This window comes from Copadichromis virginalis, linkage group LG14 (genome assembly GCF_057382275.1).
Source record: "Copadichromis virginalis isolate Kocher_CV1m ecotype Utaka linkage group LG14, C_Virginalis_male_GT1.1, whole genome shotgun sequence".
NCBI classification, from domain to species: domain Eukaryota; kingdom Metazoa; phylum Chordata; class Actinopteri; order Cichliformes; family Cichlidae; genus Copadichromis; species Copadichromis virginalis.
Window position 1 is genome coordinate 36704632 of NC_140631.1, and position 23587 is coordinate 36728218.

The 23587-nt window shown below is 41.9% G+C and overlaps 1 protein-coding gene across 1 annotated transcript; it reads right to left on the minus strand.

The window, feature by feature from the left end:
• Nucleotides 1-18084: 18084 nt before the first annotated feature.
• Nucleotides 18085-22494, minus strand: LOC146694485 (uncharacterized). Its single transcript, XM_085430705.1, has 9 exons — nucleotides 22064-22494; nucleotides 21275-21527; nucleotides 21138-21199; nucleotides 20858-20996; nucleotides 20285-20403; nucleotides 20020-20200; nucleotides 19789-19872; nucleotides 19609-19704; nucleotides 18085-19531 (listed from the first exon to the last, which is right to left on the minus strand). Exons 1-9 carry the CDS (start codon nucleotides 22210-22212, stop codon nucleotides 19187-19189), a joined length of 1428 nt encoding a protein of 475 aa, XP_085286831.1. The 5' UTR covers nucleotides 22213-22494; the 3' UTR covers nucleotides 18085-19186.
• Between the last annotated feature and the right edge of the window lie 1093 nt (nucleotides 22495-23587).

The window sequence follows — 23587 nt, forward strand, 5'->3', positions numbered from 1 at the left end:
AGCAAATGTCTGGGTTTTTTGGGGGGTTTTGGGTTTTTTGCTTGAACTTGAAACACCTGAGCACGATTATGTTGTCTAAGTTCAGATCTGATCACTGACCTTGAGCTTTCTGTTGACATCTCTGGGAGTATTAGCAGCCTTGACTGAAAACAGCACTTCCTGATCAGAGAAACAGGAAGTCGCCTGGAGCAATCAGACAAATCAGACGTCTCTTTCTATCTGCCTGCTCTCTTGTCATTTGATCTCAGTTCACAGAGATCGTATGCTGTGAACTGTTCTGGCCTAGTCTTTCTGTTCCAACAGCATAATTCAATTGTCTTTTTATCCACAGGCGATGAATAACCTCTGAATAGTAAATCAGCACCACGGCGTCTCATCTCTGGACTGGAGCGCAGCTCTAATGGATCCGCAGGGGCTTGGATGGAGCGAGACCAAGCAGGCTCCATTCCATCCCCTGCTGGTGCAAATCAAAATAAAAGCCCCTCTGAAAGCCCCAGCATGTGCGCAAGTCATCTGAGGCCCCGTCGCGAATAACCCGAGAGAAAACACATCCCCAAATTTCATTCACGTATTGGCAGGCAGACAAATCAAAAGTGTCTTCCTGTCTCAAGCACATCCACTCAATCTTTACATTTTGACTGGCTGCATAGGGTGTGATAAAAGACTACATATTTACCAGAAATGGTAAATGAAATGTATGAAGATGATGATCCTGTGACCGCTGAGCAAAGGACAATTCCCCGCACTTCATTTCGAAGTGATCTTTGAATATATTTGCAACGCCTAACATAAGGTGACTTTAACAGGTGAGTGGCCATGCAATAGTTTTTTGAAAGAGGTTTGATCCAAGAACTCACTGGCTTCACGACTGATCACATCACCAAGTGGTGTCTGGTTTTGTGCATCTCTCTATCCATGCAAGATTTGTTTATTCAGTCCCCCTACAAAAATGGAAGCAAACAAAAAAAAAACCAAGAAAATTTAACAAAACATTAACGAGGTTCAGTGACTGAACATCGCAAAACTATGATTTCTAGTATTGCCAGGGTTTTTCTCAAAGATGCTATTATCATCATCATTATTATCATTATTATTATTATTATTTTACAAAAATGTTTTGTAAAAATGTTTTGTGTTGTTCAGTCAATGATTCATAATAAATCTGAGTAAATTATCAATGATGTTGCCGTGTAGGTGCAATTGGTTAAAGGTTTCTTCAGTTAAATTCTTCAATTTTTTGCTGTCTTTGATGTCATTTATTCATTCTGCAGTTAATAATTAGTAGGGATGGAGCAATCCGATATACATTATCGATATCAGTCTGATCCTCACCTAAATTACTGGATCGGATATCGAGGAGGAAAAAAAAAGTAATCCGATCCATTAAATATCCAAAAATACCTCACAAAACCTACGACATGGCGTAACCCAGGTAGTGGCCTTAGCATGTCGGAGCAGTGTGCCTCACCTGATAGAGCGGCTGTTGTGTGTGGTCTGGAGTTCACACTGAAAGTGTCTGGAGCCTCGCTACGTGCTGCCAAACCAGGTTTTGTGCCAAGGTAGGTATCCCCGACAAAATTTGTTCCCCCTGCGTCATGAGCATTTCCTGGTCACGGAGTGCGGATCCAGTTACTCCGCCTCCATTACAGACAATTAGACATGGAAGTAGTGATATTTCAGTTTTGTAAAAAAGTGAAAAATTGGTATGAACTTGTACAAAATGAAGCAAGACATTAAAAAAAACAGTTTCATTGATTATAAAGTAGACTATATCGGATTCATAACAGTATCGGCAGATATCCAAATTTATGTCAGTATCGGCATCGAATATAAAAAAGTGGTATCGTGCCATCTAAAATAATTAGTATGGGCGAAAGTTGCAAATTACTTTGTGCACCATATCATAAAGTGTGCAGACCAAATGCAGACACAGCTTCCAGGGTACATTACAAACAGATGAATGGGATTCAGTGAAGTGAGGTGGGCAAACAATGTTTGTTTGCTTCACTTGATAGATATTACTGGAGAAATGTTATACCTGAAATTAGACTTGTCTGGTACACGCATAGAATCTATTGTTAAATATGTCTGTGTTTGCTTTTGTTAACTCTCACAAAGTTCATTTATATTTTATACAGTATATGCTGTCAAAGCAGATTTGTGTCCCTGCAGTGTACTGATGGTGCTTGTGACTACCATACACCAAGACTTGACTTTCTGTATGTAAATGACTGTGTTTGCATGTGTGTTTAATGAAGGGGTGTCTCTCAGCAGCAGATGTTGGTGTTTTGTTAGAATAATTTGGTGGGAATTTTCATGAGCTCCACAGAGCCACAGCTGGGTTACAGGTGGGAACAAGGGGAGATGGATGGATGGAGGTGGGGAGGGCTAAGTAAGAGCGGAACCCCGGACCCCTTGGGGACAAAACTGTGTTTGAGGCCAAAAACTGTCAGCGAGGCAGAAATAGACATATAGGGAGGCGGGATTTGGCAGTTTTTGTCCGACTTATTATACCCACATACACAATGTTCTGTATAAAAAAACGTCAAACCAGGTTTGCATGTACTCTACATTTGCTAACTTTTTGTTTCAATATCAAGCATGGATGCACCTTCTGACTGCATTTAAAACATGCTTAGATAAATGCTGTTGTGTTTTTATGGATCCCACTGAGCTCTGTTTTAAAGTATATGAACCAACAAAAAAAAGAAAAGAAATTTTAAAAAGGAGGCAAGATATACAGAGTGGCAATTACCTCAGCTCTTGGCAGGGATTCTAATTAAAACCAAACTTGTTTCCTTCAGTGAACAAACATGACAGGCGCTGAGCAGAAGAGCTTTTTTTTTCCACTCCTGCCAAAATATTAAGTGAGTGCAGGTGCTCCAGGAATGTCTACAAGGGTGGGGGCAAGGCTGAGCTGACCTTTTTCTCTCTCCATTGTGTATGTGAGTCTCCATATGTGTGTTTATTTATGTATTTGAGCATGTGTTTCCTCCCAACCCTGACTGTTTTCACGCATGCTTTGGTAGCACGGCACAGAAGTACACCCAGCAGTTTGCCTTTGCTCCCTTCTGTAGCTTTGACGTGTTAAAAAGCTGAGCAAAAGCAAGCGACTGTTACGTTATTGTGGAGAGGCTGGGGACTGCCCTAAGCAGGACCATATGCAAGGGTCCTGGCAATTCCTAGGCCTGATTGAAGCAGGCTCAGTAGCCCCACTGGAGCCACAGACCTGACAATTTCCTCTCTGCACCCCATCAACACAATGAATATCGTACACTACATCACTATTCGATACAAACTAGTCTCTGCCATAATTCCCAGGTCACATACAAACAATGAATAACAACCATTTTAATTCAGATTTTTTTGTGCCTCTCACTCATTAAGGAGCCATCATAGCACCAAATCAGTAACAGAACAGCACCCCAAGGGGTCTAGCTGTCAGCCATGATTGAATTCAAGCTTTCTGCTTGAGAGACAGGCTTTCTAATCACTGCTCTACCCTGCTGACTCGATAATTGTTCATTATTCATTATTAATGTCCATCCATGGCAATAACTCATGCTCATTAGTGAAAATGAACATTTATTCAGTTCCGTTCCTGGAAGTTCACGATTACCAGATTGTACCTTCTACCAATCAGCAGGTTTAGAGGCTGGAGGAGTTGAAGGCCTCCAGTGCAGGTGGGGCAGGATATTTTGACAACTTCCTTGAGGTCAGAAATGCCTCACCAAAGAGGTGATGGGTACAAGCGGACACCTGGCCCAGACTGACACCTTGAGCCAGACAGCCAGGTGAAGAGCCTGAGGACAGCTCCCTAAAATTAGGCTGCACTGAAAGAGAAGTAGAAGCGATTGGTGGATTTGAGTTGTTTTAATGAGTAGGCAAAAGGAGTTTCCATAGAAGAGATGACCAGAAACAAAGGTTGCAGGAAACCAAATCTGGTGAGTGGTGTGGGTGGGGAGTGAAGATTGCAGGCTCCTGCACATGCACTTGCAGGTTAGGAGATGACTCTTCAACTGAAAACTTGATCATACCTGGAGACCTAGCACTCATCACCACGATGTGGAATTCAGGTCAGTTTGAAAGGAAATGTTGTCTCTTAGCATAGCTGTGGTCTGTGGTCAGATTGGGGAGTATACAGTGTGAGTGATCAGAATAGGACTTACTCAGAGGAATATAAAAATAGCAGCTGCTGGAAACTGGTCATGATGCCCTTAAATGTGACTTTGGTCAAATTTAAATCAATTTTGGTTTTAAGGACCTGTGCCCAGATCCTTTTGATCACATCTAGTAGGCTTTCACTTACGTATCACCTTTCAAAAGTACTTTACCATGTTTCTCATTCACACCATTCACACACCAATAGTAACTGAGCCGGCAAGGATGGCGCAGGCTTACCTTCAAGCAGAGGGCCAGAGATCAAAGCACCAACCCTGTGAAAAGTGAACACGTGCAACTACTATTTAGATATGTACACGAGAGCTGACTCACTGTGCTTTTTTTAAACGGACAGTCATCCAAATTATACTTGTTTGTGAGTCATTTGGGAATCATGAGTGTTTTTAAAGATGTGAAAATGAAATGCACATGGGGCAGCCCAGCCCAGGTTTAGAGTATCATTCTTGTATTCTGTCTTGCTTCTACTAACTTTCAGACATCTTCTCAATAGAGGATACCTCCACCTCTCCAGACTGTGTTCCACCTGCACTTTGCTCTCACTGCAGATTACAGTGTTGTCGGTAAACATCATAGTCCATGGAGACTCCTGTCTGAGCTCATCTCTCAGCCCTCACGCCTACCACACACCTGACCAATGCCTCTGTGTCCGCATACATTAAAAAAATCTTTAATTCCTCTCTTGAATAGTAAATTATTGTCAGGCCTTTATGACTAGATATAGTTTTTGTTTTGTTCTTTCTATTCCTTTTTATTTTATAGAGCGCAAAATATATTATATTTTCATCCCCACAGGTCATACCTGTGCATTGTGTTCCACATTATACTGTACTGTATATTCCAGGAGGGCAGACTTGCAGTACTTTTCCAGAAACATGCAAGAACACCAAACATGTTACTGCTGAGCTGCACTGCATTTGGTTGCTAAGCCAAAATGACATGTGTTCATGGAGTTTACGTTTTGTATATTTAGATGTAAATCAGCAGCTCTCTGTTTGAGTAACATTTACATTTTTTCTTATCAGAGATGGATGAATGTCACAAAATAAAGTCTGTAACTTTCTTTTAAATTATAAAGAGAAATTAGTTTACTTAATTTAAACCACCACTTTAGGGTAACCCTGTTCTACCCTCCCTGGCTGTGGTTAAGTGCTGGCTCTCCTGGTCATGTCTGCCTCTCACATTCTTCTGGAGTCCCGCCTCGCAGAGCCAGGCGTCTTGGCACAGCACTGACAGGGAATTTTCCACAGGTCCTCGGTGGACAGGCTACACAGGCCTACCTTTGTCTGTGCCTGTGCTCTGCCTCCTTCTCATCAGACCTTGCTCTTTCAGAAGTAAATACACACTCACTGTATCTGCTATATCACAGCCACAGAGACTCACAAATATACACATACACACACACAGCAAACACTGACATTAAGCCAGGTCCAGATGTTGGCATTTAAAGTCTATATTTTCTCATTCCATTCTCAGCCATTTGGCCCAAAGTTGCATTTCGAGTCTCTTAGCAGTATCACATAAAATAATACATAGAGTGAAATGTGTAAAATCAGTTTACAGCTGTAGTCTCATGGTACTGACGTCATTGTTGGCTTTATTGATTGTTCATAGGAAGTCTGTGGGCCATTGGCAGGTGCAGCAGGTCTGATATGGACGCCACAGACACATGAAAAAAAATCTCAACGTTCACAAAGAAAGGCTCCTTTTTCAAACAGGGAGCAGTGCCCTCATCTTGTTACTTAGAAAACAATAAACCACTGCTGTGTATATACATACAAGTCTACACATGTCTTCAATCTATACACCGATTGATATATTTTCATTGATTCTCAAATACAAAAACACTTGAATGCTATCTGGCCCACATAAATTGATTGCAGTGTTAGTGAGATAGCTTTTTAGATCAAATTGAATGACCTGTGCACAGTGTCTCACTCTGTTACAGATATGATAGGCTCTAACAATCAACAATCAAACAAAGTTGGATGGATGGATGGATGGATGGATGGATTAATTATTATTATTAAATCTGCTTTGCTGTGGTTCAGTGATGCAAAGCAAACTTAAGTTTATGACATTTAGAGTGATTTTAAGTAGTTTTGAAATTTTAAAGGTGGACAATACTAAACAAACACAAATGCTTTTAGGTGTTTTTAAAGTGTAGTGCATTCAGAAGCCTAGAAGTCAAGGTTAAAAATGGCTGTTAGTGTTTAGAAAAAAGTGACCTGATCAGAGGCTCTTGGGGATTATTCCCATGTAAAGACAGAAGCTTTTCCTGTAGGCCCTGCTTGATACCCGCTGGGCTGCTCTGAGGCCCCCTGGTGGCAGGGTAATTAAAGTACCATAGCCCAGCCAAGCTGCAGTAACCCTCCCAAATCCACAGAGAATGACCAGAGCCATGGGTGCTCCTAATCCAGTTTGCGGCCATCGGGAACTACTCCAGTCCCAGCCGGAAGACAAGGAGGTTGGGGACCATGAACAATAGCCCAGTCGAGGCAAAGGGAACAAGGGAGGGTGGGAATGAGTGAGAGTGAGGGCGAACCTGTATTCATCCTCGCTCCATGTCTCCCTCTGTTTTACTGCTTTAGTTGGAGAAAAACAATCTGCAGATCCTCCCTCTTCTTTTTTACCATTGTCATGGCATGTCTCACAGGCTCAGCCTCCATTTTTTTAATTCAGTCAGTTCACTGAACAGGAAGAGTACAAGGCAGTAAAGAGTTCAGCAAATGAACAGCCAGCTATGGTTGATTTTCATCTGTAATGGACTCAAGTCACACAAGTGTTTCATAAGTTTGTTATCATAAAAGTGTGATTTGGCGTGCACAGAACTTGCAGAATAACTTGGTGCAAGTTCACGAACTCTGTGGATATAATTTGAATAGCACTAGCTGACCTATGCAAGATTATACCTTTAGCATTCACATTCAGAGCACAATTTGTGTAGCCTCACATGATCTGCCCTTTTTCTTAACAAGCTAAACTCATGAAATGCTCCCTCGCCAGCCTTTCTGCTCATACAGACCATAATCCCCTACCTTGGGAAGACAGAGCAAGGGAGAAAAGGGCACAGTGGTAATCCAACCTACAGGTTTGTCTCCCTCATCAATTCACTCTTCAGGGGGTTCAGACCGGCACCGCCCTCTACTGAACGCCACGGCACCGACCCAAAAAATCCAATTACATTCCTTCATTAACAAACCCAGCAGGACACGTACAAACAGAGCCCTATGCACAGCTGCACGCTCAAACAAACACACATGTACACACGTGAAATCTGCACCTGTGTATTCTCCCACACTGTGGGACTGTAGACAGGACCGATGGCGCTGCAAATGCTTTTGGGAGTTTCCTGAGTCATTTCCGACAAGGCTGCTGAAAACCTGCCTGTCCAGCTCTGCACAGGCTGAGCTCTGTGCTCAGTTTTCCATGATGCGATGGCCCCAGCGGACAGACACAACACTTTTTCTCGCTGTGACACCCTGTTACAGTAAGTGTACTACCTCATTCCTCAGGAACCCACTGCTCAGGCTCACTACCCCCAGGCTGACTCTACCACCAATAACCAGAAGTCAACATTTTAACATTTCAAAATTCTTCTTCTCTTCTTCTCACATTTATAAACAGCTGCAGCAAATTCAGATGAAACCCCAAATATGATAGTATATTAACATTTCAAAAAGCAAACTTTATACTATAAACTGAAACTGAAAGCCCACCTTAAGGCTTATAGTTCAGCTTTTATTTCATCATGATAGCTTCTAATTATCAGGGCTGTAAAACCCTTTCTGTTAGGGAGCACATTGCTCAGTGAAAAATAGGCTGAGACAAGGAAAATCATGTCAGTAACAAAGTACTCTCACCCTTCACTCTTAATTCCCACCTCTACGCTCTGGTTCCTCTGGTCAAGACAAATAATTACAAGCGTCATTTATTCCAACACTAGTGAGCTGTAGCGGGAAATCCAGTATAATTAGGAATAACTGTAAATGTCTTAATTGCTCTCACTGAACCATGATGAACCCCATCTCCCATTTTACTATTTATGATGTTTTGTGCTCTTCTAAGCTGAATAACAACCATTTCTCACTTCTAGGGCAAACAAATCTCAACCATGATGTTTTTATTATAATAAATTTCACTGGCCAACATCTCTGTGAGTTGTCTAGCCCCAGAAATCCTGAAATGTAAAAGACGTCAAACCCTGGCCTGGGAGAGGTAGCAAGGTCGGGGAATTACGCGGGTTGGGAAGCTTATTGAGAAATGGCAGGTTGGCAGCTGGCTAAAGGCTGGTATCCAGACTGGTGCTGGCCAGAGTAAATTATGCCTGGCAGCCTATTCCCATACATCCACCCTGCTATCCCTTCGTTTCACACATACTGACCCTCCAAATAGAAATGGGAACAGTGTGCTCACATTAGAAGTCAAAACAGAAAGAAGTTTGCCACATTTTCTTCAGCTTCTCACCTTTGATCCAACACATCCCTGCAAAAACACAAGGGAGTAATTATCTGTGGCATCCTGATTAACTGTCACTTAACTGGTCAGGCTTGTAGTGTAACCTCTCCTCCCGTGATTGCCTTTCCCTTGACTGATGGATCAAACTGTGTCAGCTTCTTCAGGTAATCATCGCTCTGCACTAAAATGAAAGCAAAGCATAAAAGCTGTATACAGAAGTGCATTTGGATGCACAACACTACTAATAATTGGATTTCATAATAACTGAGAATGCTGATAATTCAAAGGTGCTTTAAGACAATTAGTATATACGTAAAGATTTCTGACGCCCATTTTGGCATCATAATAAAAAAAAATTCATTTTACACCACTTCTAACAGATGATATTTAAAAGGGAGATCAAAGCACAACTTCAACATCATTAGTTGCTGTGCACATCCGTTTCCTCTCTCATTTTCCATGCCTCTGTCTTGTTGTGTCAGAACATGAAGAGTGTTAGTCCTCTGTCTGAGAAGCTCTCCCTCTCAGCAGCAAACCCCCACATTCCAGGAGAAATCGCAGAATCAACAGCCATGAAATTCATTTCTCACATGGCCGCATCTGTGCCTCCTAATCATAACCTGGACTGACAATTCAATCCCGTACTCCAACGCCCGCTTCCTTCTCCCCACCCCAGCTTCCCCAATCACTCCCCATCTCTCACAAAACTCCCTCACCTCCTCCCCCCTCCTTCAGTTTCCCTAATTGCATTGCGACATCCGCACCCCCCTTGCCACCCCAAACTCATTAGGACCAGCAAAAAACAATTAACAATGCCAACTTTAATTACAGTAATGGTCGTAAGGGAGTTAGTGACCTGGTTCCTCAGCACAGCTCCATCCAGCCAGCCTCCTAGCAGCACATCCACCTTCTGCATGTGGGATTAAAAAAACAAGATGGGGTGGAGTTTGGATGGCAGACATGGTGTCAGGGTCAGTCTGAACTGGCTGACTAATGGCTGGTCATATATGGTGATTAGGCTGTAAGAGGCTAAAGGGGGTGTCCAGTTTGGTCCCCTAGTGAGACTAAAATGTTTTCTGGGCCCTGTACTGGGGGCTGGGCCTCATCATCCATGTGCCTAGTATTTTATGAAAATGATGGATGTGTAAAGTCAGGTAAATTACTAAATTAGAGTAATGGATGATTACAGCAATTTGCTCTTAGCATTGCCAGCAGTGTACATTCCAGGCTGCAGCACACAATGTTGGCAGATCCCACATCTCTGGGCCTGCAGGTGAGTGAGGAGGATGGTTGAGAGTTTTGGTCAACATGAAGCTTTCATGGATTTAGACATGTGCAGCCAATATTAAATTTTTGGCCTGATGCAAACTAGACCTGTGGAAACATAAAAAAGATGACCCTTAAGAAGGAAGACATTTAAACACACACACTGCAAAACTATAGCAATTATTGTAGCTCGTATAGAAGAACAAATACATCTTTAAGGGGCTTTCTGAACGCCATGTGCCTGAGTGAGCGCACCGTTGTCGGCTCAGCTCGGAACTAAATAGTTTAATAAGCAGCTAATAATGCATTAATTCTGAGCAGAGCACAGGAACAGCCAAGCAACCATATAGGTTAGAAATAAGTGAACATACTACTCTGTTTATGAAATTTCTTCCCTACAGTTTGAGCCCTAAAAGGAATTAAATTTTACTATAAAAGTAGCTCATGTTGAACTCACCACCTAGATCCAAGATGGGGAAATCTGTATAACCAATATATACAACCACACATATAACCAAAACCACAGTAAGAGAAAACGAAAATAAATTATTCTTTAAAAAAACAGCTCTGCCAAAGTGCTAATTTGTAACTTTTTATTAAATAAATCTCGCATGTTTTGCAGTTTGTGATGTTGCTCTGGGATGGTATTTATGCTAAGAAAGCCCACTCTACCATTTTAATGCAACTTACTACTGTAGCATGTCTGATCAAAGGCTGCATGAGTCTATCAGTGTGTGTGTGTCTTGGTGTTCGAAGAGGTGTAGTGTAGCATGTGTCAGTACAGGCCAGGGTGAGTGCGCTCCGGCAGTCTGGCAGCACTGTGCTCCCGGCTCCTCATACTCTGGATTAATGCCGATTGTTTGGGAATGACTTGGAACTGTGGACCACACAAGGAGAGCGAGGGGGAATGCCGACCTGCACCGTTCTGCAGGAGAGAGAAGCAGACGGGAGTCCACAGAGAGTTTTTAGCAGGCATTATCTTTCTACTTCTCAGTGTTTCCTTTCGTTCTCCGTCTTCCTCCACTATGCACACACACACACACACACACACACACACACACACACACACACACACACACACACACACACACACACACTTTCTCCCTTTGTCTCCCTTCACTCTCAGTCTTCCTGCTCCCTTTTTCATTTTTCATTCACCCTTTGAAAACCACTCAGCTGTACCCAGGCCTTTGCTTTCCTGAGGTCAAGATGAAACAACATTTCTGTAACTACAGCTCTTACCTGCCCTGCTGAGTGTGTGCGTACGCGCGTGTGTGCGTCCACAAATACATCTGAATGTATGTTTGTAGTGTTCTGTGGGAGGTCTAAAGCACAGTGTGGGTGGACGCTTAGGGAGGGATATGAAGAGGACAACAATTCATCAAAAAAACACAGGCACTGGCTTCAATTAGCTGAACTCACTCTGTGCGAGGCTGCTTTTTAGCGTGAGCCATTAAAGATGGCCAGTGTTTTGCTGTAGTGTACATTCCTGGTGAATCCTGCTCTGTAAACACAGGGGTGCATCTCTAATATATTTCTTTGCTGCTTAATCGGTTCAGTCAGCAAGTAAGCAAAACTCTCCCACATCCAGCAACAACAGTGAAGGATGCTGACTGGGAGCTCTCGGCCTGCTCAGCTGTGCAGCTCAAATTATGTGAAAGAGGAGAGAATAAAACACAGGAGCTGGCAATGACAGGAGACACAAGACTGACAGCTGTGTTTATAGAGCAGGGTGTGGGAGGCTGTAGCCCTGCGGATTCACTCCATCCAGAAAATGACTCCCATGACCTGCCCAGATGCTTGCTGTGACTTGATAGCATTCATGTGGAGGCTCTTTATAAATCAAATAGGAGCTTGATATCAAATGCATTTTATTCGGTGTCTAGAATGGGTGAAGTCACAGTCTGGGATGGTCGGTTTTTTGTTTCCCAAAGGACAAAGTACAGTAACGTGTGCTAAAAGAGCAGGGTGTGAGTAATGGCAGTGGTGAAAAGTAATCCGACTGCCAATTTATTACAATTAAAGATGAGAAGTGTCAAATACATTTTAAAAAACTGCACACTATTTCTATGCTATACACCCACAGTGGGAAAATACATGTGTTTTGGTGTCACTGTAAGCTGCCTGCAAGACAAAGCAAGCATTTAACACAAGTCTGAAACTGAAGTACCATAGTGGGATTTAGGCATCATTAATGGTTTTATTCGGATGTGATTTTAAAGGCTCCTCAGTGGGAACAGACTAGCTATCAGCCATTTAAACCTCATGGCAACAAAATCAGGTGTGCTTAATAATAACAGTGATTGGGGATTTCACCAAGAAAAGGGTCAAGTGCCAAAAAATAAGCAAAGTGGGATGAGAAGCACTAACAGTAGCTGTGGTGGACAGTTTCTTTTAACACTTTGTTTGCTTCACTTCATTAAAAAGAAGTTATTTTCTTCTCTGTTATGACTTCGGTCTTCTCTGTGGCATGGGCTAAACTAAAGGATTAAGAAGAGCACAAACACAAGCAAGTCCAGCCCACAGTCCAGCTGTTCCACATATTTTTTACCCTGCTATAACATGGAGACGACGCTCTCTTAAGATCTGCATACAGACTTTGCACAGGGCCGACGCACAGCCATGCCCACCTCTTTTTTAGCTTCCTGTAGTTTCTGTGCACTGTCATCATCATTTATGCCTGCGCTTTACTGTGTTGGGCTCTTAAAGAACAGCAGATTTTTCTTTTAAAATGTATTTTGAAAAATAATGGGAATGGGAGGAAAGGCCTCTGGATGATATTGTTGTCTATTTATGTTCTGACACATGCCATCAACTCAGACACATCACACATGAGCACCGGATTAAATATAGGCCTGCAGTGTTTCTGGCATGTTTGATCATGTTTGACCTGCTGACACTGAAACACCACCTTACATTCACACTTTAAATTTGAGCTGCCAGTGACGGCGCAACTCACAGTTCTCGTCTTGCCGCTGTTGTGATTTTCATCCCCACAGCTGCACAGAAACAAACACCAGCCACCAGCCTCCCTCTTTCTTCACTCCCTCCAACTTTTTCTTCCATTCACCTCCCCCTTGTACACTAAGCCAAATACTCCGCATCCACCCACCCCATAGGCTGCCTCTCTCCACTGCAGCTGCCAAGAATAAGACAGGCTGATGTGGGGGCCCCATGGGGGAGGCCCAGCGCTGGTGAAATAGTGCTTCTCCAGCCTGAGCTGAATTCAGCCACTTGGCTCTGTTTATTTAATATTCAGTCAGCTGTGGGGAGTGGGGTTAGCCACAGCTTATAAAACTCAGTCAGCATGACCAAGATATAACCCCCTCCCCATCATTATTCAACAACTACACATGCACGCATGCACATACTTACACATAACACACGCATGAGCACACACCCTGTACCGTTACACTTTCTCCTACAGGTTATATCATCCAAGGTATGACTACACCAATGAAGTCTCTCTTAGTTTTATGCATGAAGCAGCTTTTATGCAATAATAATACAAATGATACCTTTTAATTTTATAGTGCTCTTTAAAATAAAGTTGAGAGGCAAATTTAATCAGAGAAACAGCTCAAGATTTTGTGAGTCATCACAGCAATCACCTTTAGTTTAAATTTCATCTAAAAGTTCTCCGTGTCCAATGTGATGAGTAGAAACAAGGAGGGCAAAAGTTACATGCAAGCTTTTCATTTTGTCCTTATGTAAACTATAATAACTTTCCTTCCTACACATCAAAGGTGAACTCAAGCATGTAATGAGCTTAACTTTTTGAGTGGTATTAAGACGATTTAAACAAAGCAGGAAACAAGAGAGAACGGCTCATGCACTCCAAAAAGTGAGTTCAGATGATCGTGAAGCGATCGAATGTGGATTTGAGCATGAGAGAGGCGGGGGGGTGGGACCTTCATAATTCTCACAGCAGTCAATATTCACCCTACCCTGCTGGGGGCAATACCAGCATGCTTCATCTATGCATCGACTGGAAGGCTCCATGGCAACTCCCGGGGTCAGGGGTCACACAGAAAGGTTGCTTTTATCCGCTAATGAGGTCGGTACCTGGGGCTCCACGTCTCCCCGCTTCTGTCTCTCTGCCTCTCCTCTGTGTAGTGAAAGGCGGGGGGTTCGGCAGTTATGAATGCCTACCAAGTGACACCAATGCCATCTTCACTCATCTTCGTCCTGACCTCTGAGGCGTGCACTTTGAGCCTGGTATGGGGCAGGAGGGGCTACTTGTATTAGGTACTGCCCCATAGGGAAGATAACAAACGGCTCCAAAATTGCTGTCCCCCAGTCTGGCTCCTCATTGTGAAATAAGTGTTCACATGCAAATTGACAATCGCCCCACAAGCCCTGTGGACGGTCCTGCCCCGTACCTTCACTTTAGTTTGATTGATTGCCTTTACACCAACATGGTTTGTGTAGGTAGGTGCTTAGTGTTAAAGTGCCCCGTGATTGATGTTATGTTGTTTTGTGTCTTACACACTAATCGGCTGTGGCGAAAGAGTAGTACCGAAAAGTCAAACAAACCATACGATTAACATTTGTCTTTTTAATGATTTACTGAAAGCACCGAGTCGACATGTTGTCTGACTTATAAACTGCTTAAAACAAAGAAGTGTTGAATGAGACACGAAGCTTCCTATTGGACAAGCTGCTAATGCCCCAGGAAAACACACTTCCACTACCTTCACTATATCACACAAGGCTCATTGGCCCATGTGCCCCTTCAATGGGGCAAACAGGCACCCTCACAGCCTCTGTCCCTCTTCCACACCCCCTTACTCTCACACACACGCCCCCTGTCATGTTCACAGGACTGAGAAAGGAGTCCATTAACTCTGATTTAGTGGCAGTGTCATGCGGTCCCCTTTTGTAAGGTGGTGACATTCGGTGAATAGGAATCAGAATTTCCCCACCACCACCACCACCCCTCCCTTCCTCCAACTTTTCTCCTCCTGGCTCCATGCGCAGGGTATGCGGAGGAGTTTGTGTGGCTCTGGTGGGAGTGTGAGGGGTTCAGCGTTGCAACTTTCGGGGGGTGGGGACATGGATTGAGAGGGTTTTGCTGCCACATGTCTCTGAGTGGCGGCCTCTTTGTGCCTGGGCCAGCCTGTTTGTTTAGCCTTTCCTCGGAGAGCTGCCTCACACATTGGTGCCTCGTACGGATGAAAAAAGAGACAGGTTCAAACTTTGAGAGGAAAGGAGTTGTTGTGTTGCGTTTGTTTTAAATAAACCCAGCTTCTAATATTCCTGTCAGTTATGGCACACCATGGACGTCTTTTAGCTGTACCACCTAAAAGACGCCCATCAAATAAGACACTGAGAAAGGAAGTCTTATAAAAAAAAGAAAATCCAGAAAATCCAGAAAATAGGACTTAACTTATCTTGTAAAAATCAAAGTTAAAGAACAAAATACTGTCTACATTATAATATAGAGTTATTCGTTAAACATAGGAGCTCGTGATAACTGACAAAAAAGCAAAAGAAAAGAAAATCTGGACATCAGAACTGCATCATCTGGCCTCATAACCTTTCCAAAGAAATGTTATTTCTTGGGGAGGATTGTTGAGAAATCAAACCATCAGTTTCTTTGGCAACAGAGATAAAACAAAATGATTAAAGACAGGTGATGTAGTGCATGCTGGAAGTTTTTTCAGTGTCATTAAAAAAAATAAAAAGATTTATTATGTAATATTTAATGCTGCAGACAGCAACATCTGGAATAATCCTATAACTTTGTGAGATTTTTACCTCACAAATAACCCTTGGTCAGATCTTTTCTTTCAAATGCAGAAAACCTTTTTTGTTTTAAATTTTTTACGCAACTAAAACCTTACAGTCATACTTATTCAGATGATGCTCAAGTGGTATAAGTACATGCAATTTAATGTGAAATAATGAAAACGTTATTGAAAGGCCTCACATCTGTTACTAACTGGTATCAAAAGCTGGTGGTGTGCACTGCCCCCGTAAAGTCCCTTCCCTTTCTGACTCTCCGCTCCCTGCAGCCAGTGGTGTCATCCGTGTCAGCACTGCAGGTGAGCTACATTTAAAAAAAAACAAGAGGCCAGAGAGGTCAGCCTTCATTATTCTACCCTGCTCGCTTGGGAAAACAAAATAAGAAAATATTTACACAAACAGGAAGCTGTGCATTTCCTAATGATTGGAAACATGTTGAGCGTGACGTTTGTTCCCTCCCTCCCGGCTATTGGTGCCGCCCTCTCACTCAGCACGCACATATACACCCCTTCATGCACATATATAGGCTACAAGTCCACTGAACTGGATGGTATGTAGTATGAGAACAGGCTGGCATTATACTGGCACGATTTTAGGAGTTAAGCTTTCTTTGACATTAAACTCCGGATGGTGGAATGTTTCAACCCAAACTAAGAGCCCATTAATGCTGTTGAGTTTAGGCTTCCCTCCAGCCATGTTAGATCAGCCATAATAAGTTGTGAGTTTATGGACCTTTGCTCCCCAAATGTCTACCATGTTGCTAATTGCGTACATCTGTGGCTCTTGTTTTGATGTTTTGTCACAATGTGCAGCTGTCCATTCTATTTCCAACAAACTCTGATTAAAAGTGGCACGGCCCTCCTGTTATCTGTGTTCAGCCCTAATAAGAGCCATGCAACAGCTTTTGTGTTTTAGAACAAACTCTGAAATTCAATTTAGAAGCTCATTTTTTAGTCAAAATAAGAAAGAAAAATACGCCTCAAACCACCAATGATTCATTTTATTGACTGTAACATACCTAAGAGTTATTTGCCAAGATTATTGTTTGTTCATAGTTGCCATAACTAAACAGTACTTGAAAAGGAAACACATCTTTTTGAAATTGCCTAGTATCTTGTATATATAAAATATTTAATTTGCTGATGTCACAGATGTGTCAAATTAGAGAAATCAAAATACACAGAATATATGGACTATAATTCTGATTTCCAGCTTCATATTTTTATTCTTGGACATTATTAAAGTAGCTTTGATAGAGTCACAGTTAAAATAATCCTTATTTCTTATTTATACTCTGCCATGGTGCAGCTCCACAGCCTGTACACTCTCTAAAACAAGGCCACGATCACTTCAGGCCTACTTCTTATGGCCGTATCAGGGATACTTTTATTCATTATTGAGTCCTAAAACCTGAAAGCAACTGTTTCTGTCCAGTTTCTAACATAGAACCTATCTAAAAAGAATGAAATGATATACCGGATTTAAAAATGTTTATGATGTCAAGTCAGATTAAAAATTAAAATTTAATCTAATCACATACTAAGATGATTGATGCATTCATGTGTTCAAAAAAAAATGACTTAAGAACTGCTTGTTTGCACCCACGTTATGTATGATATGTTACAGAGTGATGTCACGGCTGCACTCTTCAGATGTAGGTCTACATAAATTACCAAGGATGTCACTGCCGTTATTATAAAAGCTTAACAAGACCCCAACCAGACACACCCGCACACACACAACCATTTTAAATCTTAATGGAAACTTAATGTGGATTTTAAACAGTTTAATTAACTGTGATCTTAAGAAAGTTTCTTGACAAGGTCTTGAGTTTGTTGATATCAGATAGCAGTTGCTTATACTACGGCATGGTGTCATCAGCGGGGGGATCAGCACAAATGCGTGCTATGTGTACGCCAGTGAAACCTGATCTTGAGTAATTGTCAGGATAAGGCGAGGGATTGACCTCTGCCATGAACCATATTTTCTGAAACAACACATACTTGAGCTGGCTTTGAAATAGCCTCTGCTACAGGACCAGAGTAGCCTCTGAGGAAGCCAGCCATCAACTTTTTAGTGTAACTAAACAAAGCCTGTGGTAATTTCATTCGCTCACTATTGCATTTTCAGCAAGCAGATATCTGATGCCATCTGCTCTCCCAGATGCCATCCCTCTGATGGCCTTGGCATCACACGGCAGCAATGTGAGGTATGAGTTTATCTGGACACAGCCAGGATGTGCCCCACTATTTTGTATTGAAGCTCTGTTTCTCACCCTTTTAATTTATTTATTAAATCACCTAATAAAACATCTTTTGACTGTTGGACCTCAAAGCAGATGTGGTCATTGTTATTGTAACCAAGCATCCAAGACAGTTATGTTCTGTGTTTCCATTACTGATTAGTGGAAAATGTTACATACAAACTCATGAGGCATGTCATAAAGATTTATTTTTTAAATTCAAACTCTTGTGTCTTTGAAGTCCAAACAACCAGACACGCATCTCTCCTTCCACAGGCTTTACATCTCTCTACAACGAAGTTCACACACACACTGTGTTTGTATCTTGGTGTTGTGACAGCTCAAATCCTGCAGTGTTCAGTTCACATTCCTTTCATCCCAAATCCCCCAGGGGTCGGCCCCACCACTCCCAATCACAGTGTGAGAAAATCAGACAGATGCATGATCTGGCAGATGGTAGGAAAGTCCATGGTCAAAATGACATCTATGTCACACATGCTGTACAGAGTCCATGCAACAGGCGCTTAACTGCGGCCATGAATGAACAGGTTTCTATCACAAGGCCTGCACGTTTCAGCCTGAAACGTTAGGAATCTGGCTGAGAAAACCATCGCCTTTGGTGTAGCGTTGCAGAGTGACTGAATTTGGATCAAAGATCTTTTAAAAATGGTCTAGAGGGCCGCTCAGTTTTTAGTAACAAAAATACTTGCCATATTGGCCTCCTCTCCCATAGGTTTTTTTTTTTTAACCGGAAACCTTCAATAAAAATATACTTCTTAAATTCAAAGAGATGTACAGGATAAGACTTCAATACAACTTTCAAAATCACATTTCAAGCACAAAGAGAACAGCTGGTGACCTTATCCAGTGAATTAAAATAACAGAAAACACCTGAAATATTGGCCCAAATTCAAATTTAAGTTTGTTTGAACAAATGCACCCAATACTTTTATTTTGTTGACAGCAGGGAAATGGTTCACACTGGGCTCAGTCAACCTGAGATCAGTGTACATGTCCACATCGTACCTGTTTATTCTCGAAGTAACTGATGAAAGTGTGCCCCCTAGTGTTTGAAATGTGCTTTACAGTGAAAATCTGTTCTTGCCTGCTCTTAAATCCAAGAGGTAGAAAAGATAAAGCAGCTAAGTTAAAGTACACATACAAGTCAAAGCAATGCAATGACAAAGAGCAATAAATAATAAAATTTTAGGCAACCAGCAAATGATCAACATTTGAATATTCCTTCCCTAGCTCACTACCACATCATCTGCGTTTAAATACGTTTTTAACAAATCATTTCTTCCTTCCAGATATGCGCAGACGTCGTCCGATTGTGGAAGAGAAATGTAGCGCCGACCTCTTGCGCAGTGAGAAAGTATTGTCTGTTTTTGTGGCTGTACCTGTATCCACCGAGGAAGCAGACGTGGAGGAAGAGGTGGAGTTACGGTGCTCCACAGACACTTTACTGTGGGCATGATAAGAAGTCTGTGGCGGTACCGAGTATAAATGTGGCCCGCCAGCATGAGTGAGGGGCCCGGCATGTTTTTCCTGATTTTGTTTTCCGAGTCCCTCCAGGTGGGCCTGGAAGGTAGAGATCTGTTGTTCCAGAGAGGTGAAATTCTCCTGCACCTTGTCAAACTGAACGAAGAGACATGTTTTTATTCCTGGTGCGTTTTTAAACCTTGTTAAAGCTGTTTGTCTCAAGTTTAGTGTACCTGCTCAATATTAGACTGAAGCAAGAGCTCTGGCCAAACTGACTCACTGCTGCTGTTCACGCTGTTGCTCATGTGGGTGTGACTCCAGGTTAACTCCTGTGGAACAGGGCATTCGATTTCTGAGTGAATACAACAATAACAGAAATAACATATTCTTTTTGTCTTTCTTGAGGAGTTTACCTGCAGTAGTTGTGTGCTGCCCTTCAAATGAACCTGACAAGACTGAAGTTTGTTCCTGTAGTCACCCAAGATCGACAACAAATTCTACGGCAAACACACAATATCATGAACAACACTCAAAGGCAAGGGAAACAGCAATGTTAACAACAGCTGTTAAAATAAAAACTTCAAAGTGAAAATAAAAAAGTAAACTATACTACAGTTTGCTAACTGGTTTCCACATGTCTTTACCTGTGTGTCTCTCTGAGCAGAGGCCAGATCTCTGTGGCCTTGGGTCTCCTGTTTGAAGAGTGTGACCCCAGTATGCAGCTCCTCCAGCTGAGCCCAGAGGTCATCTAAGCCCTGCAGCATGTTCTTCACACTGGCCTCAAAGTCCCCCTGCACCTGGACAAGAGTGCGCAGGGACACTCTCCTGTCAGACAGAAAAAGAGTGTCTCATAAATGCAACTAAACTATGGCTCCATGGAAGCAGATGGTTGGTACACTAGCAGCTCACCTCTGCTGCAGGTAGGTGTGGAGGAGTTTCAGTTTCTCTGTCACTACAGAGCTTTGGTCCACCTCATCCAGTCCCACCTCTGATCCCACATCAGTCACCTCCAGTGTGTGAGACACTGACTAACATGAAACAGAGAGGATTCACAGGCTGATTTTTAGTATTATGGGTTTGTTTTGTCAAGAACGATAGACAGGGGAGGCAGAAAGAGACAGAACATTAAATTCTTTTCTCATTCCACTCTACTTAATTCAGAGCAGGACTGACAGGAGCTCAGTGATGGCATGTGTTGCCTGCGGTTAGAATATCTATGTATTCCTGAGTAGAGGGTCTGATCTATATTACGAACAAAGACTTTACACTGCTCTAAATGCATAACGCAACTGAAAACACAGGAGATGAAAAGTATGGCTCGAGGCAAGTGTGTGTGTGTGTGTGTGTGTGTGTGTGTGTGTGTGTGTGTGTGTGTGTGTGTGTGTGTGTGTGAGAGAGAGAGAGAGAGAGAGAGAGAGAGAGAGTCATCAGGGTGGGGTGGGGTGAGGTGCATTTTTTTTCCTTAAGTTGGTTTTGTTTTACCTCCAGTCTGGAGAGAAGAGCCTGAATGTGGGGCACATTGGGGTCTGGCAGAGGTTCCTGCAGCACACACAGCAGCAGGCTGTCAGCCAGGGCAAGAATCAGATTAATATTCACACCTGGGTTTCTTGCCTGGTACATCCTGAAGAAAAGAGCAAAAAATTGTACACTACATGCAACACAATTTTTGGGTAATTTATTAGAAAACTGTTGCCAAAAAAAAAAAAAAAAAACATTCATACCAACTGAAGACGATATAAGTGTGACAATAATAAAGCCTCACCGTAAACACTGGTCATTCCTGATTTCAGTCACAATCTCCTGTTCAGTCCCTGGAGGCTCTCCCTGGAATTGAGAAAAAGTCAGTGAATAAATATCACAAAAATAAAAACACAAACAAGTCCATGAGGCTGTGCTCACCTGGCTCTGTCCTGGCTGCAGGCAGCACTTCAGGGCATGGATGCAACCTCCCAGAGAAATCAACAGAAGGCACACAAAGAGTAGCCTCCAGCACACATCCACTATCAGTACAGAAGGGTGCGGCAGTGCCTCCACTTGGCAGACTGACCAAACTACAAAAACTGGAGTAAAGCCATACCAGGCTCCCAACGTGCCCACAATCTGGGACCACGGTGTGTGCTGGGACTGAGCAACAACTTGTGTTTGAGCTGAACTGTAGGTAAAGCAAACAAAACCAAGACAGTGTGAGATCAAGGTTACCTAATAATTAAAAACACTATTAAATGGTTGCTAAATGGGAAGGACAAGGGAAAGTTCTTTCAGGCCAGCACAAATTTTACGCAGACAAAAATTCCCTTTAATAAACATTAAAGTTTGATCATCGCTTGCCGCATAATGACTGGAATTTACAAAATCTTGTTTTTAAAACAGCACAAATAGTGATGGAACATTACAAATAATGGTATCCTTGAAATCCTCCAAATTCACAATAACAGACCAGCTGTATTTCCAGTTGTGTCAAAGAGGCTAACGCTTAAAATAGCAGTATACTAATTTATAATTACTTCAGATGTTTTGCCTTGTGTGTAATGGTAAGTTCTAAGACATGACCACCACAGAAGACTTTGGCTTTAAAACTTGCTGTAAAGCAATTACTACACTGACATATCCTTCCTTTAGCACCACACAATCAGTGTACTGAAGAACTCAAATCAAAGGCTAGTAGCTGAAAGATAGTGATCTTCCTACCTCTGCAGGTTTCGGCTCCTTTCTTCACGTTCTCCCTTCCCGACTTCCTTTACCCGCTCCATCCATTTACAGGCCCACACCCAGCTTACCCCGTCTGCCTTTCCTGAAACCCCTTGCTTTTTGAGGTAGCTGACTGTTAAACAAGGCATAGGAGCAACACAGACACAGTCATTCTGGCTAAAAATAACAGCAGGTTGTGTAGATGTACTTGTGTTGAGAAAGTGATTAACACGTGAACAAGCATGATAAACTGGTTTAACTGGAAGAATTGTTTTAGTTGGGTAGTGGCATTTTCCTTTCCTTGCATTCCATCCATCTGGAATGTGCTTAACATACCGATCACCATTGTACAAAGGACAAGCCCAGTTCCACCTATTTACTCCAGGAGCAGGCAACAAGCCCTCCAAATGTCACGACTTTCTGTATGAATCACAAACTCAATGACCAGTTCCAATCTGTGCAACAAACAATCCAAGTTATTTTTGCAAGATTGAGCTTTACAAATGAAACAGAGCACATTTTCAATAAGTAATCCCCATGTATAAATCAGATTAGTAAGCACTGTCTGTTTAAGTTGTGATAATCAATGAATATGAGTTTAAGTGTGTTTCTGCTCTCTTAGGTCATGCTGCCATCTAGCAGCTGTGACAGGAATAAACTTCAAACAAGATCAATTCAACCTGAAGAGGCACCAAAATAAGGCACCAATGGTTTCACGATTAGAGATTTTTAAGAAAAAATGAAAAAGATCAAACAAAATCAACTAACAAGTAATGATAGTATGGCAAGGGCCTGAGCCTTAAAAAATAGAAAGAACACTGACAGTTTTTGCTTTTTTCTGTCACAGATTATCTCAAATAATAATTAAAATTAGCAACCAAGCAATCACCAGTCTCCTGAAATTAGCTGTCAACTGATGTCGATCGTTTTAAGTTGATTTTAAGTGCCTGTACATGCATGTATACAAATCCTTTCAAAGTAATAGAATGAGATTATCACATTTGTTATGATTAAGATGAAGGGTTAGGATATTATTATTATTTTAGTATATTATGGTGTTATTTTCTTAATGAATCTCTTATTTTAACACCTAAAAACCTAATAGTCAGTTTGCAGAATTTAAAACAAAAGCAAAACCATCCCATCTCATCAATAGCATTAAATAATTCATTTGACAAGGCTGCTTTTATGGAGCATTCTGTATCTGTCTAAAAATGAGTCTAAATGAATCATTTTAATTATTAGTATTCTATAATACATGTCAGTTTAAAAATATAAAGTGAACAGATTTTTATTCTTAAAAAAAAACGAAATAAAACTTTTTAAAATAATCTTTCTATTCATCTTTATTAGTAACCAGGAAAACAGAGAGGGAGGAAAAAGTAAAAAATACTGAATCTACTGACTCGTGTCACAGCTCCCAGTAGTTTAAAAAGATTAAGGTCTTCCCAAAATGGATGTTTTTTTTTTCAACTTATTTCCTTGTACATATCTAACCATTGCTATCAAAAATAATTCTGATAT